The 17,384-nt window shown below is 57.9% G+C and overlaps 1 protein-coding gene across 1 annotated transcript; it reads left to right on the forward strand.

The window, feature by feature from the left end:
* The first annotated feature begins 11,099 nt into the window (after nucleotides 1-11,099).
* Nucleotides 11,100-16,981, forward strand: ST8SIA3 (ST8 alpha-N-acetyl-neuraminide alpha-2,8-sialyltransferase 3). Its single transcript, XM_075739796.1, has 4 exons — nucleotides 11,100-11,455; nucleotides 13,058-13,180; nucleotides 15,317-15,874; nucleotides 16,601-16,981. The coding sequence occupies exons 1-4, from the start codon at nucleotides 11,277-11,279 to the stop codon at nucleotides 16,881-16,883; spliced, it is 1,143 nt and encodes a 380-aa protein (XP_075595911.1). The 5' UTR covers nucleotides 11,100-11,276; the 3' UTR covers nucleotides 16,884-16,981.
* Nucleotides 16,982-17,384: the final 403 nt, after the last annotated feature.

Below are 17,384 nucleotides of genomic sequence, written 5' to 3' on the forward strand. Positions count from 1 at the left end.
GCCATCCCAGGGGGACACGGGAAGGGACCATCCCATGGGGAGCAGGGCCATCCCACGGGGAGCAGGATCATCCCACAGGGGCACGGGAAGGGGCTGGGGGAAGGCAGAGCCAAGCCCTGGGCTGTCCCCAGCCCCTCCTGGCAGCCACCGCGGTGGCCATCCCGGCCCTGGCCGTTGTGCAACAAAGGATTTAGGAAACGAGTGAAATCCCTCAAAGGTGAAAGACAGGCCCTGTGCCCGTCCGCAACGCGCTGCGGTTGATTTCAGCTGCTCCCGGCAGCCTCGCCGCACGGCGGGACCCCTAATGGCGCCGGCGCTCTGGCGTACCACACTGCACCCGCTTTTTAGAGGGTGACAAAATAAAAGTCAAATACACACCCACGTAAGGTTCCAGAGGCAAGCGGCTTCGCCGCAGAGCGGTTACTCTTACGTTAAATTTACGCTACAATACATCACTATTGTACCCTGTGCCATAGCTGACAACAAATATGATTTCGGATGTCACGCGGCAGGCATTTAATTATTGGAGACATGGGCTTAATGGTATTTGTGTCACAGGAGCGAACGGTACAGATGTATCTCGACTCGAGGAGACTGAAATGCTTGCTTCAAAACTACCTCTCCTGATAACAGGTAATTTTACAAAAATGGTTAAATGAATCAGATTCAAACAAGGTCTGGTTTTTTCACCTGATCAATAGATCCGAAAGAAACAATGCCAAATATCAGGAGTTATTGTGCGGCACTGACGACTGTCAGGACAATGGGAATAGCAAAGACAAATACACACCTTTTCCTCGGTTATTACTTTAAGCCTTTTATTATCATTATTATGGGTGATTAAAAATCCCATTAATCAGATGCTAAACAGATTAAACTCTGTGAATTAATTTTCTGGAAATAACGAAGACAAACATTCTGTGCAGAGCTCATTTAATGAAATAGAAGCTGTTTATCTGCAAAATTAGGGCTCGCACATATCTGTGCTTCAGCTGGAAAAATCCGCTGCCGTGTGGGCACGGCGGGCGCAGGCTGGAGACGCCACCGATTTTTTTACCCGTTCTAAGTAAAAGAAAGATCTTGCTCTAAGTAATTTATGATTCATTACACAAACAGCTCATTAGCTAGGACTGGAAAATAAAATTACAGTCATTTAAGAAATAATCCCTTGATTTAGTGTTTAAGAAAAGGAGGCCGCAGGACAGAGGGAGCGCGTGCCACCCGATGGGACGCACAGCCCTGCCCGGGGAGGGGGCTGCTGGGACGGGCTCGGCGCGGGGCCCGGGGCTCAGCACCGCCGTGCCTCTTCCGCCGACCACGCCGAGCCACCCGCTCCCTCGCCCGGCTCTGCGCGCCGCCACCGCACCCTCGCCCGGAGCAGCCGCGCAGCCCCTGCGTGTGCCGGGATGGCGGGGGGTCCCCTCTGCGGAGGAGCCGCGGGTCTCGCTGGCATCCCGGGGAGCGTGGCGCCCGTCGGTGGGCGAGGGATGGTGTCCTCCGGGTACACCTCAGCACTGGGGACGTGAGGGCTCCCGAGGCATTGAGCCAGCGCCGGCCTCAGCTCCAAAGTCCTCCTGACTCACCAACGCCACAAACCTCGGTGTCTGCTTTATCTCACCTTTGCACTTACCCCTGCTATAAAACTACCATAAATAATTTGTTACAAGTTGTGGAAAATAATAGGTAATGTTTTAATTGTACGGCTACATCTCTGCTGGTTGAAGTTTGGCCTCTTATTCATGAACGTAAACGAAAAGGTGGGGAACAATCACAGGAGCCGCCCAGGAGCCTGCAGAAACACCCGCTGCCTCATCAAAGACCAGCGCGGCGCCTTCGGTGCCGGCGAGTTCAAAACCCCCTCGCTCTGCGCCGCCTGAGGGACCCGGCGCCTTCCCCGGATGGGGCATCACGGCTTCCTCAAAGCTGCTGCCCGACGGCATGGCCGGCAGCAGGAGGGCTTGGCAAAGGGAGTCGCTAAGACAAGTTATGCTGTCTTGGAAGCAATTTCATAATCGTGTTCCTTCATTATCGTGAATAATTGCTGACACCTTGTTAAGATGACTGCATATCGCACAGGTCCTCCTCACGCACCTGCTGCTGGCTCCGACCAACCTTGTACCTGTCCCTGCCGTGGGGACCGAGAAGGGTGACCCTAAAATAGGATGTCTTCTTCTGGCGGGCCGGCAAAACATAAACCTGGGGAACTCCAGGTTGGGGTGGCTGTGGAGGTTGAGATAAAAGACGTCATGTTCTTCTCTGGGCTGGAGCGCATAAGGCAGCGGAGGAGTGCAGAGTTTCATCAGATGAAATTGCTCAACGGTCCCGATGCAGCCCCTGAAGCCCACCGACTTAACAGTGGCGAGGTTTTAAGTCACTGAGGATCTTCTTGTTGGTTTACGTACATCTGCACCCTGCGCTAGTCACATCCTCCACCTTTTCCCTGTACGCAGGAGGCACGTGGGAGCCAGGATGCCTGATTACCAGTTTTGCCATTAATGACAATGATACGGGAAATGAGCACTAATTGACTTTTCACCAATATCTTCCCTTCCCACAATTATGGAGCTGCCTTTGAGTGTAAAACATCGGAGCCAATGCGATAAGAAAGTTTCACCGATGATGAAATAACGGCCAGGCCAAGTGATGAAGCAGCGTGGCAGTGACGCGGTTCATAGCTCAGGTACGCGCATGACGCATGGAGCCCCTGCGAGCTCTCGCGTGAAAAGAGCGGCAGAGCAAGCGACGGGATCCTGCGGTTCCCGTGCCCCCCCCCACAGCCTCGCCGTGCCCCACAGCCCCCCCACAGCCCCACCGTGCCCCACAGCTGCCCCACAGCCCCCCCACAGCCCCTCCGTGCCCTGCCTCATTCATTGCTGCCGCCGGCAGGATGCGGGTGCTGCACCCACGGCCACGGCCCCCCAGGGCTCCCAGACCCCCCCGGTGCTCGTTTGCCGCTGGTCTGTACGATGCACGAATGTATTTATGCTCCTGGCCCGTCTGCCGCGTAGCCGTGGTGTTGTCCTCCTCCTGATATTATCCAGCTACTCGCCGCCGGTATCCCCATCCCCGGCGTGACGAACAATCCCAATCTCTAAGGCGTTTCTCTGGTTCCTAAGTAATGCTTTTGTGTTAAAAAGAAAGCGCTGGAGGAGCTTTTAAATCCAGTATCCAACCCTTAAAGCATCATCAGAGACAAGTGGACCTTCTGTTTGCATTCATTTATAGCCTTCGCTAGAAATTGCCTATTGAATTACTATTTCTTGTGCCTGTTTAAATAAATAGGCGTATTTGTTATTGCTGTTGAAAGTTCCATATTTGGCCTTTTTAAGTCATTTGATTAGGAAGTAGAGAGAATGTTTTAGCAGCAAAGAAGGCACTGACAATCAGCACTGGTAGGAATAATCCGATTTTCTTTGCGAAGAAGGGCAAGGGTCCTCCTAGGAGGTCAAAGCTCCCTTAGCACAATTAGAACTTTAATTAATGGAATTGGTTGAGCCTCCACCAGCGGCGGCCGTGCATTTGTCCCTGCCCCGCAGAGACCCGTGTGGGGGAGACACGAGCCCCCCGTGCCGCGGGGCGCTGGGCTCTCCTGGCCGGCAGAGGCGGGGGCAGAGCCGGGCAGCCCCCTGCTCCCCCAAACGCAGCCGCCCCCCACCCTGCCGTGGCGGCCGATTACTCTGCAGATGCGTCTTTGGGGCTCTCCATTCGACGTCAAGAGCGGAATTGGCCGTCTTCAGCGGCTTTGTGCCGAGCAGCACGAGTCTCGGTATGTCGTGCTGTTCAGACATGCTGTCTGCAATTAATATTGCATAACAGCCTCCTGATTCCTAAATTATGTATTTCTCCTTCTCAGCATCGCGTGTTTTTTACAGGGTTAATTATTTTCCATCATTCTGCCTTTAGCAACAGTCGTCTTAATTAAGAGGGCCAAGTTCCACTCTCGTTTCTGCCTGGCGGATCCTAATGAAATCAATGGAGACGTGCGGTGTAAAAGGGAGCGGAATTGTGGCCATCTCCGTAAAAATAAACTGGTCCCTCTCTTGTTGATTAATGCGTAAAATTAACCCAAGGCACAACCTCCAACTCATGACTAAATGTCACGGAGTAAATCACTGCCGGCGGCGGGGGCCAAGCCGGCACCCCGCGTCCCTGCTCTCCCCCGGCTCCAGGCAGGGGGGTGCTCCCCGGCCCCCCGCTCCCGCCCCGGGCCGCGCCGGCAGGCAGCCCTCCCAAACCCGTGCACGGCGCGCTTTAGGGCTGGGACTCAACCGGCTGCAGGGGAAAGAGGTTCAGAGGGGCCGGGAGCACTCCGCGCCTGCCCGCATCCCCCCGGCTCCGCACGAGGGGTCACCCCCCGTCCCTCCTGCTCCCCTCCCAACAAACAGCAAAAGGGCTTCTCCGGAGCTCTTCCTCCCTCGCCCGCATTTCCTGACAGCCGCCTATTAAAGCAGAGCCAGGCATCCATGCAGCGGAGGCTCCGATAAGTGGATCCACATGCAATATTCATGGATCGCTTCAGAATAGTTACAGATCCATCACGCCTGGCAGCAGGACAGCGCGCGCTCCTAATGCTGGGCTTAAGCACCTTTTTGAACCGGAGCCCCGGGGACGACCGCACGGCTCGGCCCGGAGAGCGGCCCAACTGGCGGCGGTGCCCGCGGCGGCCGGCGGTGCCTGGGGGACCCGGGCGGCCCCGAGGCTCCTCTGACGCTGCCAGCGAGGCCAGGTCCCTTCCGAGACGCTTGCCCTACCAAAAGGCAAAGCTCTCCGGGAGGGGGCGAGGGCCACCAGCCGGGGTCACCAGCCCGACTCAACGCCGCATTCAGCGCAGGAGCGCTGGCTGCCCGTCCTCCTGGCGGCATGGCTCTTTGCCGCCGCAGCCCCCCGCCCACTCTGCAGCCCCCAGGGAAACCCTGCACCCCGAAACCGCCGCTCCTGCGCCCACCCCAAGCGACCGAAACCAAGGGACCCTTGGCGGAGCTTAACTCCCTCACTCCGGGCATGGCTTGTTTACCAGCTTCTTATACGTCTGGCCAGCACCACACTGCAGCTCCAAAACCGATCTCATCCCCCAGGATTAATTTTTACACAATCATTCCGGAGTCTATGATAATCACGCCATAAAAAAATGAAGAGATTTGGGATTTTTTTCAATGCAGAGGATTAGGTCTAAATACAAGTAATCTGCAGGAAGCTCAGCTGTATGCACACCACTAATCGCTCCCGTACTTTTCCCAGCTGTAGCCCTTTCATTAGTATTTTCCATAGTAGAGCCGTTCGTCCTTGGTGAGGTCAGGCCCACGCAGACAGTCAGACACGTCCCCGAGGGCCATGGCCATGTGCCAGCCCACGGGGCTTTGCACGGGGGGCAGAGGACAGCGTCCACAGCAGCAGCTCGGGCGAGTGGCAACACCGAGCATCACTGCAGTGCCGTGCGTCACTGCAGCGCCGTGCGTCACTGCAGTGCATGTGTCACTGTAGCGCCGTGCATCGCTGCAGCGCCGTGCATCGCTGCAATGCCATGCGTTGCTGTGCAGCCCTGCAGAGCCGTGCAGCCCTTCAGTGCCGTGTGCCGCTGCGGTGCCGTGCATTGCTGCAGCGAGCCGCAGAGCGGGGCCGGGGCACGGCTGGGCTGGCTGCCTCTTGCTCCCCTCCAGGGAGGAGGTTCTGGCATGGGAGCACTCGCGTTCTTCTCCCTGGGAGCCTTCTGCTTTGCTTTGGGAAGGAGGTGCAGTAATCAGCATGGGAAACTTCCAGTGCAGTGCCACAAACGAGCTGGTCTGAACCACAGCAAACTATTAAAGAGATGACTAGCTTAAATCCTGAAGGCTTTCCTGAATTCCTGGTGGTTTAACTAGGTGAAGTGTGAAGAATAATCTGGGAGCTGGCGAGTTCCCCAGACCGAGGGCAGTTGTCTCCCTGTTCCCCAGAGTCCCCCGGAACCTGCTTCGGCTGTCACAGGCAGCGGCCGGCTGGGCACAGGCAGCTTCCCTGCCTGCCTGCCTGCCCGCACCGCCTCCAGCGGCGTGCCTTGTTCTCATGCCGGAGGTGGGGATGAGGAGATGGAGCCCACCACAGGGCTGCAAACGCCTGCAGCCTTTCTGCTCCCATCCCCTGCGTGCGCGGGAGCTTCCCCCCATCGCAGGGCTGTCGCTTCTGCCCAACTCTCGCCTGCCAGGCTTGCGAAGCCCCGCTTAACTAACCCTCGTCTTGCGTTTATAGCAGCACTGAGCGGAGGAGGTAGCTGCACGCGCTCCGCTCCCTCCCCGTTGGCACACCAGGATTATTCCTGCCTTTTGACGTTGCTTCCCGCTGAGGCTTGGGGCCGAATTCCCGCGTGTTCCCGGTGGGATGCAAGCAGCCTGTGCCCGGGGCAGGGGGGTGGGCAGCAGGCTCCTGGGGCTGCCAGAAAGGCGAGGGCTCAAAGGCTGAAAGCAGATACTGTGCGTAGTAAAGTCAGAAAAAGGCGCATGCCCTTTATGTCCAGCAAGCGTTTTTGCAAATATAATTAAAATAAATACATATCTGGGACTGGTCTGACCGCAGGTATAGGGATGCAGTGCCAGATTTTTAAAACAAAATAACTTAAGCACTTAGAAAAGGACTCGAGCAGACTTTGGGTACTTATGATCAAAATAATTGTCCCAGGAAACCCAATTCAGCAGCCACCCAGGCTGAAAGCACTTAGGCACACTCGGGCAGGCATTCAACAAAGCATTTAGCTACCCCGGCGCTGCATCAGCACAAACCTCGGGGCCTTCGTGCAGGGGAGTGACTCAGGGAAAGCGCAGGGGCTGGGTGCTGAGACGGACGGGGTCCCGCCGGGGTCCTGCCTCGGTCCAGCCCGGGTCCTGCCTGGGTCCAGTCCGGGTCCAGCTCTCATCCAGCCACTAACCAGCAATTTTTGCGGGCATCCTCTGCTGCTGTTCTGGCCCATGGCTGGTGCAATGTCCCTGCCAGGGCACAGGCGGCAAAGCCCGTGGGATGCCCACCCCATTTCAGGTGTCCCCCTGCCACGACAGCCCCAGGTCGGGCTCTGGGTGTCCCCGCCGGAGCGAGGAGCAGGGCTCGAGCACCCGCCGCGGTGCCGTCCCCGTGCCGCTCTCTTTGCAGCTGGCTCCTGCCTCTGTGGGCTGCTGCAACCGCTGGAAGACTTGGGGAGAGGGTGGTTCGTTAGCACGGCAGCGTGACGGGAGCCGCAGGTGGCTCGCTCCTCACCACCTTCCCCGGGGAACGCATTTGCAGTACAAGTGGAGACGCGGCAAACCAGCAGCCTTGGCTGCTAAAGGCAGTTGAGGAGGGAGGATGCTCCTCGTAATAAATTCAGAGATGTTCGCGCACCGGCAGGCTGACAAGCACCTGGTTTAAAAGAGACTTGAAAACTCTTTTGGGTGCAGTCGGTCAGACCGAGACCCCTCTTATGCTTGGAGACCCTAAACACCAGCTTCAAAGGAGAGAAGGAAACCACAAAGATAGCCTGGAAAAGGTTGATTTCAGCAGGGGTAAGTCTTCAAAGCACGACTTGCCTGTAGAGTTAAAAAGACCGTGTCCCATTTCCATGAATAAGGCAAAAAGTGGGAACCTTTCCTAAGCGCCCACCCGACCCAACGGGTGTTTCCTCGGTCGGGCTTGAAAGCGAACCGATGCTCCTGGCTTCTTTCATGTGATGCAGCTGCGCTTCTCCTCCACTGAAACGCCATCTCTCCTCTGCTCCGGCCGGTTGAATCCCCGTCCCTGTTTCAAACGCATTTCTTTTCCAACGTGGGTAAAAGTCCCGTCACATCCATCTGCTGGAGGGTGTTTTCTTATCGCCAACCAGCTCTCCGCACCCACCGCAGGCTCCATTTCTCGTTACCGCGAGCAGCCCTGGGGCTGCGCCGGCGGTGCCAGCCCTGCCTGCCCGGGATGGCCGCAGGAGGTCTGCGCTGCCAGCCCCGCCGGCCGCCCTCCTCCTTCGGGAGGGAAGCCGCGGCCGGCTGGGGTTTTGCTGCAGCAGATTTGATTTTGTCGTGACTTGAAAGAGGTCTGGAGGAACACTCCACCCAGCGCCGGCCAGGCACGCGTCGGCTGCGGGGCAATCCAGCACCGCCTCGTCGGGGCCAAGCATGCGCAGCGCGTCAGAGCCACTGGAAAGAGCTCTCGCCCCTTACTGCAAGTCGCTCTGGGCCGGCGGTGACATCTCCTTTCAGACATCCCCTGCCCCGGTGCCGGCCGGCGGGGCAGGGTGCCCGTCGAGCGCCCGGGGAGCAGGTCTGTCACCTCCGCTGGGCACTGCAGCTGCAGGGGGAGAGGTTTCACATGAGGGCACATTCCTCCTTGGAGATCCTCAAATATAATCTAAAGAGTAATTCCTACAAATTCCCTACTGTGTGCCACTGCTGTATTTTCTAGTGAACATGCTCACTGAAGGACGGGCATTTGTTGCCAGCCAAGGACTCGGTGTAACCCGCACGCCGGGGCTTTCTCCGCTCTTGCAGGGGTGGCGGGAAGCAGCTGGTGACGTGAAGGCACGGGACACGTCCTTCTCTGCCCCTTGTCTTCAACGCAGCTTGCAAAACACCCTGCGAACAGTGAAAACGCCGGCTTCCCAACCCACCGCCTCTTGCACAGCTTCGCACAAACAATAAGGCACCTAACTGAGGAGAAGCGTTCCCAGGATGCGGGGCAGGGAGCTCTGTACCTGGGCCTCCCCACTCCTCTCGCCCGCAGCCTCCGGCGAGCCGAGCTTCTGTGTCAATTACAGGAAAATCAATGAAGATACTGTTCAGGACTCCTTTTCACCATTCAGCGCGGATGATATCCTTCACTTTCTAGCACTGATTCATTTACTTTCAGCCTCTCCAGGGGCTCCTGACATATTGCTATCTCTGAAGAATCTGAAGCAAGAACTGCCTTTGTTTCCACTGCAACTTGTCGGCGTGCGCAGGCACCGGGGACGGCGCTGCCGGGGCTGGGGCGCACGACGGGGTCAAAAGGAGAGCGGCTGCGGCACACGGCACGGCTTTTAAACATTTCTTGCCAATGCCCTCTCGGATCTCATTTGCACCAGAGAGGTTGGGCGGGACTGAGGGCAAAGCGGGCCCAAAGCCGGGGTTGGCGTGCCATCCACCTCCTTCCTCCGGCTCCGGGCTGTTCCGGCCGAGCCGTCCCCAGCAGCAGCGACACAGGAGCGCTGCTGCTCCTCCCGCAGTCCTGCCGTTGCCAACACATCCCTCTCCGAGCATCAAAGCTCTGCCTAGGCAGCGTGGTAGGACAGTGCGTAGCCTCCCCGTGCTGCTCACCCACTGGTGATGAAAAGCCCCCAACCCCCTCGCAGCCTGTGCCCGACCGCCGGGCGACACGTTTCGAGTGCTCCAGGACGCGGCAGGGCCAGCTGCGGGAGGCGAGAAGCCTCGCTTGTCCCGGTGGGCTATAAACGCTCTGCTCTCTCGTGGACTTTCACACGGGCACTTGGGAGTTTTGTACGAAACCCCACGGCTGGGAGTTCTTCTGCCTGAGGAGCGCCAGAAAAGTGGGAAGGCGTACGAGGCGAGGGGCGTACAGTCCTACTGCGGGGTTTATACCCAGCCCCAGGACACAGGGACAGAAACTGCGCGAGACAATGTTAAGTATTATAGAATTGATTTCCAAATTATCTAAAGGCAAAAAGTTGTGGATGGTATATCCTGGGTCACCCGGGTGGACATGCCGAAGCTGGGGATACCAAGCACTGGGTGGACGACAACAGAAACCATGTAAAAGTCATGTAAAAACCCTATCATCTCCTGTGTCAAAACAGTGTTATTTCCTACATTTCCATCCATTTCTCTCCCCACCAAAGCCACAAGTATCCCACATGAACAGGATATAGACCTCCGGGCTGTACTCAGGCCAAACTCCCACCGAAGGCTGAAGAACCACGCTGTGACGTAAAACCCAACCCTGCAAGCTCCTCATGTTCGTCCTCTTCAAAGAGAGCTTCATGCATGGAGAGCTTGTAGGATATAGCCCAGAGCAAGGATGGTGCTACAAAGACAATATTTATTATTTATAAGGCACTTCTATGAACTCAGGGCTCAGAGGCAGAGCTGTCTATGGGGGCGAGCTTTATAAGGAAAAAAAGGTAGCTTGAAGAAACACTGAAAGTATTGCAGCATGCAGAAGTCACGTTCATAAGAGACATTCCTCAGATTACAGAAGTCAGGCTCTCTTGGAGTTCGCATGAAATTTACTGTGTGATTTATGGGGCGGTTTAATTACCGGCAGGGTTCTTTCAGGTGGTAGCGTGCCCTGACACCAGGCTTTTAAAGATCGAGGGGTCTCCTGAGCCAGCTTCAGGTTCCGCACTGCCCAGGTGCAGGCTGCGGCGTGGACTCTCGCAGTGCTGCACGTGCCGCACGGTGATCTATAGTGTTAACAGGGAAATGCCGCAGCCCCGCGGCCCCGTGCTGGGGAGCGGGGGACATTGTGCACCCACCCAGACACTGGTCCCCCAGCGAAGGCGCGGGGTCCCAAGCGGCCCCGGCTCCCCGTGGCTCAGGCAGCGGCACGGCTTGCAGCCGCGCTCAGCCCCCACATGCGCCCACAGGGCTTGGGGGGCACTGGGGCTGTCGGGGGGTCATTGCTGGGCACCCCAGGGCTGTCGGGGCACCTCGGGGATGTCAGGGAGGGCACACGAGGGATGCCAAGTCGTGACCCAGCGCTGCTGGGGGGGACCCCTGGAGCTGTTGCGGATGAAGCCTGGGACTGTTGGGGGGCACGCTGGGGCTGTCGGGGGGGTACATTGGGGCTGTCGGGGGGGTACAGCAGGGCTGTCGGGGGGGTACATCGGGGCTGTCGGGGGGGTACATTGGGGCTGTTGGGGGGGTACAGCAGGGCTGTCGGGGGGGTACAGCAGGGCTGTCGGGGGGGTACCTCGGGGCTGTCGGGGGGGTACAGCAGGGCTGTCGGGGGGGTACATTGGGGCTGTTGGGGGTTACGGGGGCTGTCGGGGGGGTACATCGGAGCTGTCGGGGGGGTACCGGGGCTGTCGGGGGGCACACAGGGGCTGTCGGGGGACAGGCCGGGGGGGTGGGGGGGGGGGGCACGGCGGCGCTGCCGGGGTTGCGGGGGCCGGGACGGCGGGGCGGCCGCTCCCGGCTGCCATTTCATCGCGCCGCCGCTCGGTCCCTCCATTTTCTCTCCCGCTGCCGGCGGTGCCGGCCCCGTCCCCGCCGCCGTCCCGCGCCCGCCGCCCCCCATGTAGCCCCGCGGCAGCCCCCCCCCGCACACGCCCAGCCGCGGGGCCGCCTCCCGGCATGAGGAGCTGCAAGATGGTGCGGGTGGCCAGCGTGCTGGGGCTGGTGATGCTCAGCGTCGCGCTGCTCATCCTCTCCCTCATCAGCTACGTCTCGCTCAAGAAGGACAACATCTTCGGCGCGCCCCGCGCCGCCGGCCCGGGGGGGCCCCGCATGTACATGTTCCACGCGGGATTCAGGTGAGGGCGCGGCCCGGCGCGGCTCGGAATGGCCGGCCCGGCTGGGCACGGCACGGCACGGCTCGGCGACGGCGGTCCGCCCTTCCCTTCCCTTCCCATCCCTTCCCATCCCTTCCCATCCCTTCCCTTCCGCCCCCCCGCCGGCCCCGCTGCCTCCCGTGCTGTTCCCGGGGAGACCCGGCTCGGCGGGCCCGGGAAGGCCCCGCGGCCCGAGCGCTCGGCGCAGCCCCTGGCCCGCAGCGGGGATGCGGCTCCCCCCGCGCCCGGCAGCCTGTCCCCGCGGCCAGCCCCGGCCGTGCTCCGCGCCCCGCGGGGGTGTCCCGGGCCGGCGGGGAGCGGGAGGGTCCCCCGGGGGACCGCGGTACCGGGGGGGGGGGGAGGCGGGCCGGGCGTGGGAACCGCAATACCCCGGGGGTGCTGAAAGGTGGGGAGCGGCCCCGCGCCACCCGGCCCGGCACGGCCCGGCACAGCCCGGGATGGCACGGCTGGTATCGGCCCGGCACGGCCCGGCACAGCCCGGGATGGCACGGCTGGTATCGGCCCGGCACGGCCCGGCACAGCACGGGATGGCACGGCCCGGTATCGGCCCAGCACGGTCCGGCACAGCCCGGTAGGGCCCGGTAGGGCCCAGCACGGCCTGGCACAGCCCGGTACATCCCGGCCCGGCCCGGCACATCCCGGTATCGGCCCGGCACGGCCCGGCACAGCCCGGCACAGCCCGGTATCGGCCGGACACGGCCCGGCACAGCCCGGCACAGCCCGATATCGGCCCGGTACGGCCCGGCACAGCCCGGTATTGGCCCGGCACAGCCCGGCACGGCCCGGTACAGCCCGGCACAGCCCGGCACAGCCCGGCACAGCCCGGTATCGGCCCGGCAGGGCCCGGTACAGCCCGGCACAGCCCGGTATTGGCCCGGCACAGCCCGGCACGGCCCAGCACAGCCCGGTATTGGCCCGGCACAGCCCGGTATTGGCCCGGCACAGCCCGGCACGGCCCGGTACAGCCCGGCACAGCCCGGCACAGCCCGGCACAGCCCGGTATCGGCCCGGCAGGGCCCGGTACAGCCCGGCACAGCCCGGTATTGGCCCGGCACAGCCCGGCACGGCCCAGCACAGCCCGGTATTGGCCCGGCACAGCCCGGTATTGGCCCGGCACAGCCCGGCGCGGCCCGGCACGGCCCGGCACAGCCCGGCGGGGAGCGGTGCGGCGGGCGCTGTCCGCGGTGCTGATACCGGCCGACACGGGGGTCGGGCCGGGCATGGCCAGTAACGGGCTGCGGGTCTGTGTGTGTGTGTGTATGTGTGTGTGTCTGTGTGTCTCTCTGTGTGTGTGTGTGTGTGTGCCTGCGTGTGTGTGTGTCTGCGTGTGTCTGCGTGTGTCTGTGTGTGTGTGTGTGTCTGCGTGTGTCTGCGTGTGTCTGCGTGTGTGTCTGCGTGTGTCTCTGTGTGTGTGTGTGTGTCTGCGTGTGTCTCTGCGTGTGTCTGTGTTTGTGTGTGTGTGTATCTGCATGTGTCTGTGCGTGTGTCTGCGTGTGTCTGCGTGTGTGTGCATGTCTGTGGGGGGGGGTGTGTATCTGCGTGGGTCTGTGCGCTTGTTCCCAGGTCCCAGTTCGCGCTGAAGTTCCTGGACCCCTCGTTCGTCCCCATTACGAACTCCCTGAGCCACGAGCTGCAGGAGAAGCCCTCCAAGTGGGCCTTCAACCGGACCGCGTTCGCACATCAGAGGTGAGCCTGCGCAGGGCGCTGCGCCCGCGCCTCCCCTCCTCGCCCTCCCCGAGGTTGTCCCTTTCCCCCCGGGATTCAAGAAAATACAATCAGGGACTGCTAAATACTCGGAGCTCTGAGTAATTTGCCAGCGGTAAGAGACAAAGGCTGAATCAGAGCATTTCCCCAGATGGTTACAGCTATCTTGGAAGAATTGATTATTTCAAAGCAGGACACCAAGCTGCAACACACGTTATTTTACCAAACAGAATGTGACCCAGTTTCCCGAGGTGCAAGTGAAATTGTCATTACTTCAAGATAAATGGCTGGGGCTTTAAAACTGGAAATGAATCGGACTGTAACAGCCACGACATACGGCGTTCGTGGAGGCCAAAGCACGCCCAGCTAACGGCAGCTGTGAGCGGGTGCAGTGCTGCTCTGCCCCCTTCTTCCTCCGGCCGAGGGGCGGGCAGAGAGCAGGGTTCGGATGGGGGCTGTGGAGCCCCCCACCAGGGACACCCTCCTTGTGCGTCCCCTTCTGCCTCCTCGCTGCGGGTTGCGCTGACCTTCCTGCTCTGCGGCAACGGAAAGGGTTTCTCGGTCCCTTCAGCTTCCTCGAAGCTGCTCCGCACTTAATGGGAAGTAGAATGTGCTTTCAGTTTTCTCACTGTGACGTGAACTTGGTGGTGCCTGGCCAGCCTCTTTTATTTATTTGCTTTACTCATACATATATGTGATATACTTTATACACTTTATATATATATATTTTTTACTTTTTTATATATATATAAAAAAATTTCTATAAAAGAAAATAAAAACCTTTGCCCATTTAAGACAGCTGCTGCCATCTTGGACTGTGATTTTGTGCTGACAGATGCCTGCTGTTTCAGAGACCGTCTTGTGACTCCCCCGCCTGAGAAGCAGCCACCCAGCCCTGTCGCTCTGTGGCCTGCCAGAGCCAGGATGGGGCTGCTGCACCCCTCGGTGCTGGCGGGCAGGGCTCGGGCTTCCCTCCTCCCCTCTGGTCACTCTCCATCACAGCAGGACGAGTAATGCCCTTCCAGTGCCGGCCAGCGCTGCCCGCTGCCCCGAAGGAGCCGAGGGCCGCAGGGAGGAGATGGCGCTTTGCCCGCCCCATCCCTTCCCCGGGACCTCCCGGGCGCAGTGACAGTGGCCACCCTCGGTATTGCTTCATTCCTGGCACCACCGCTCGTCCTTCCTAAGTCTGTCTCTGTGCCACCCCTCCGATGAATTTAGCTAATGCCTCAGGATCCGCCTTTGCACTTGTCCGTTAGCCATAACCCATAATTAGGGCACCCGGTGGGACCCCATTAATGCTTAGACGTCGGAGGATGCGAGCTGGAAGAAAGGTGTTTGTTTTCCATAAACATGAGCAAATAAAGGGATATTGGTTTTCCTAATTTTATGCCCTGCTAAGGAAATTCCTGAGCAGGGTTGGTTTTGTTCAGTTTTTAAGTATCCCTAGTAACCCTTGTAAAAATGCTGGCGTGCTTGCCCAGATAGGACATCAAGGAATTATATTTGCATAAATGGAGGCAGCGACTGTCACTCGTTTTTGCGATTCAAAGCTCCTCAATGAGAACACAAAAAATGCATGTATTTAAAAGTCACCTCCCGTTAATTCAGCTGAATATCCTGGACCGCTTGGGGGTTTTTTGGTGGGTTTTTGTTTTTTTTTTTAACGATGACACCCATCGTTACCAAAGATCCGCGGGCCAGTTCCAAGCGTGACGTGCACGGGGAGGGCGCGAGCAGAAACCGACCCAGCAGGCCTGTATCGCAGCACGAACAGAACTGTGCCGCGCACCACCCCTCGGCACGGTGGCGGGGTACCCAGAGCTGCGCGCCCCGGACTTACACAGAGAATCCAATATTTTAATCCCGACGCTGTTCCAAGAGACACGGACGCATCCTTAGCTTGTGTCAGGAAAGCCAAGCGGAGCTCCAGGTGATCCAGCTCCGTAATTCCTATCTACTTATATTAATTTAAAAGCCATTGCACCACATTGCTCAGGAAAGTACTGCATTAAAAAAAAAATACAAAACTGTTAGTCTAGCTGGAAAGAAAACCTCTCTACCGCCGAAACAGGGGAAATATAACTCCATGTTTTCTTTTCTTTTTCTGTTTTCTTTTAGGCAAGAAATCCTTCAGCATGTCGATGTGATAAAAAATTTCTCTTTGACCAAGAATAGCGTTCGGATTGGACAGCTGATGCATTACGATTATTCCAGCCATAAGTATGTTTTCTCTATCAGCAATAACTTCAGATCGCTGCTTCCCGACGTGTCGCCGATCCTGAACAAGCATTACAACATCTGCGCCGTGGTTGGAAATAGCGGGATCCTGACCGGGAGTCAGTGCGGGCAAGAAATAGATAAGTCCGATTTTGTTTTTCGTTGCAATTTTGCTCCAACCGAGGCTTTCCAAAAAGATGTTGGAAGGAAAACCAATCTTACAACCTTCAACCCCAGCATCCTGGAAAAGTATTACAACAATCTTTTGACCATTCAGGATCGCAACAACTTCTTTTTAAGTTTGAAGAAGCTCGATGGGGCCATTCTTTGGATCCCCGCTTTTTTCTTCCACACCTCAGCAACGGTCACGAGAACGCTGGTTGACTTCTTTGTTGAGCACAGAGGGCAGCTAAAGGTCCAGTTGGCTTGGCCAGGCAATATAATGCAGCACGTTAACAGGTGAGTATTTTTGCCTTGCACGTAACCTGCCAAAACACCTCCCTCTCGCCGTACAGACCCAGCTCTCGCTGGTTCTCTGTTCACGCCTGATCTGGTAGGCGCTCTCTGGCAAGTCAGGACCCGCTTCTGGTTGCTCGTAGAGCAAAAGCAGTTTGTTAGTGCCTCAGGAAGTACCTCGGTTACCTCCTTCCCGAGCGATACCCGGCGCAGCGGAGGTGGGTTGGCGGTTGGCACCGGGGCACGGTCCGTGACCGGGCTCCGCTCCTGCCGCCGCTTCCGCAGAGCCGGGGGGAGCGCGGGGGAGCTGAGGGAGACGCTGCATGAGCAAAGCGCCGCTTAGGGAAGAGCGCGCTCCTCTCGGCGAGCAAATGGGGATGCCGACAGGCAGCGGCAGCGTGCTCCAAGGCAAGCTGCAATAAATCAAAGGAGGATGAGGTTGCCACCTCTTTAGCAAATGCAGGTGTGACAGGAGGCAGTGAATCGTGCTTTTCTGGGTAAGGCACTACCTTTCCTGGTTCAAACCCAGAAACGTTCGGCAGGGGACCACAAGAGCCTGGCGAGCAGAGTGCTGCTAAGGTTGCTTTGCACTCCCGGCCGTTGCAGACTGACCTGAAGAGTCTGGGCCCTATGCGGGCTGTCTGCTCTCCAGGCAGCACATTTTTCCCTTCCAGCAAACCTGGGGCACTACTTGCACCCCAGACTAACGTGCCTTTATTTTTTTCGCAGGTACTGGAAGAACAAACACTTGTCACCCAAGCGGCTGAGCACAGGTATTCTCATGTATACCCTCGCTTCTGCCATCTGTGAAGAGATTCACTTGTACGGATTCTGGCCCTTTGGGTTCGACCCCCACACGAGGGAGGACCTCCCGTACCACTACTATGATAAGAAGGGAACAAAGTTCACGACCAAGTGGCAGGAGTCCCACCAGCTGCCTGCAGAGTTCCAGCTGCTCTACAGGATGCACGGTGAAGGACTGGCCAAACTCACCTTGTCGCATTGTGCCTAAGAACCTAAATCTTGAAGTGCCAAATGATTGTCTAAAAAGTGCCCAAAACCGAATTAAACATTCTTCAGATACAATTCTAAAAAAAAAAAAAAAAAAAACCAACCCCACTCTAAAATATTTTCCATAATATAAAGATGCTTTTTAGTCACCCTTGTCACTGCTCATCAAAGGGTTTAAGCACATTTAGCAGTGCAGAAGCATTTATCAAATTCTGTGGATGCTATTCATGCAGCAGCAAAGTTGAAATATTTTGCATTTATAAATATGCCACTAAGTATGTTTTAAGATATGGTCATATTTTAGCATTCCACTGAATGCCCTAAATCTCTTAATTTTATTGTTCCTTCCCAATTAGAACTAGAAATGCTAATTTTCAGAGGTTTTGCTTATTTTGTATATGTTGCTATCAATAGCTCAGCAAACGTTTAGTGCCGTGGCCGATCGAGAAAGCCGCTCTGAATTCCAGCTCATCGTCACTTGCAAGTTCTTCAGTGTGGATCC

Source organism: Balearica regulorum, chromosome Z (assembly GCF_011004875.1).
Source record: "Balearica regulorum gibbericeps isolate bBalReg1 chromosome Z, bBalReg1.pri, whole genome shotgun sequence".
Lineage (NCBI taxonomy): Eukaryota > Metazoa > Chordata > Aves > Gruiformes > Gruidae > Balearica > Balearica regulorum.

Excerpts from the sequence above, each read along its gene's own strand:
- ST8SIA3 (XM_075739796.1), top strand. The coding sequence starts at position 11,277 with ATGAGGAGCTGCAAGATGGTGCGGGTGGCCAGCGTGCTGGGGCTGGTG. Across the intron at positions 11,456-13,057 it reads ATGTTCCACGCGGGATTCAG|GTCCCAGTTCGCGCTGAAGT; the intron begins GTGAGGGCGCGG and ends GCTTGTTCCCAG. Across the intron at positions 15,875-16,600 it reads ATAATGCAGCACGTTAACAG|GTACTGGAAGAACAAACACT; the intron begins GTGAGTATTTTT and ends TTTTTTTCGCAG.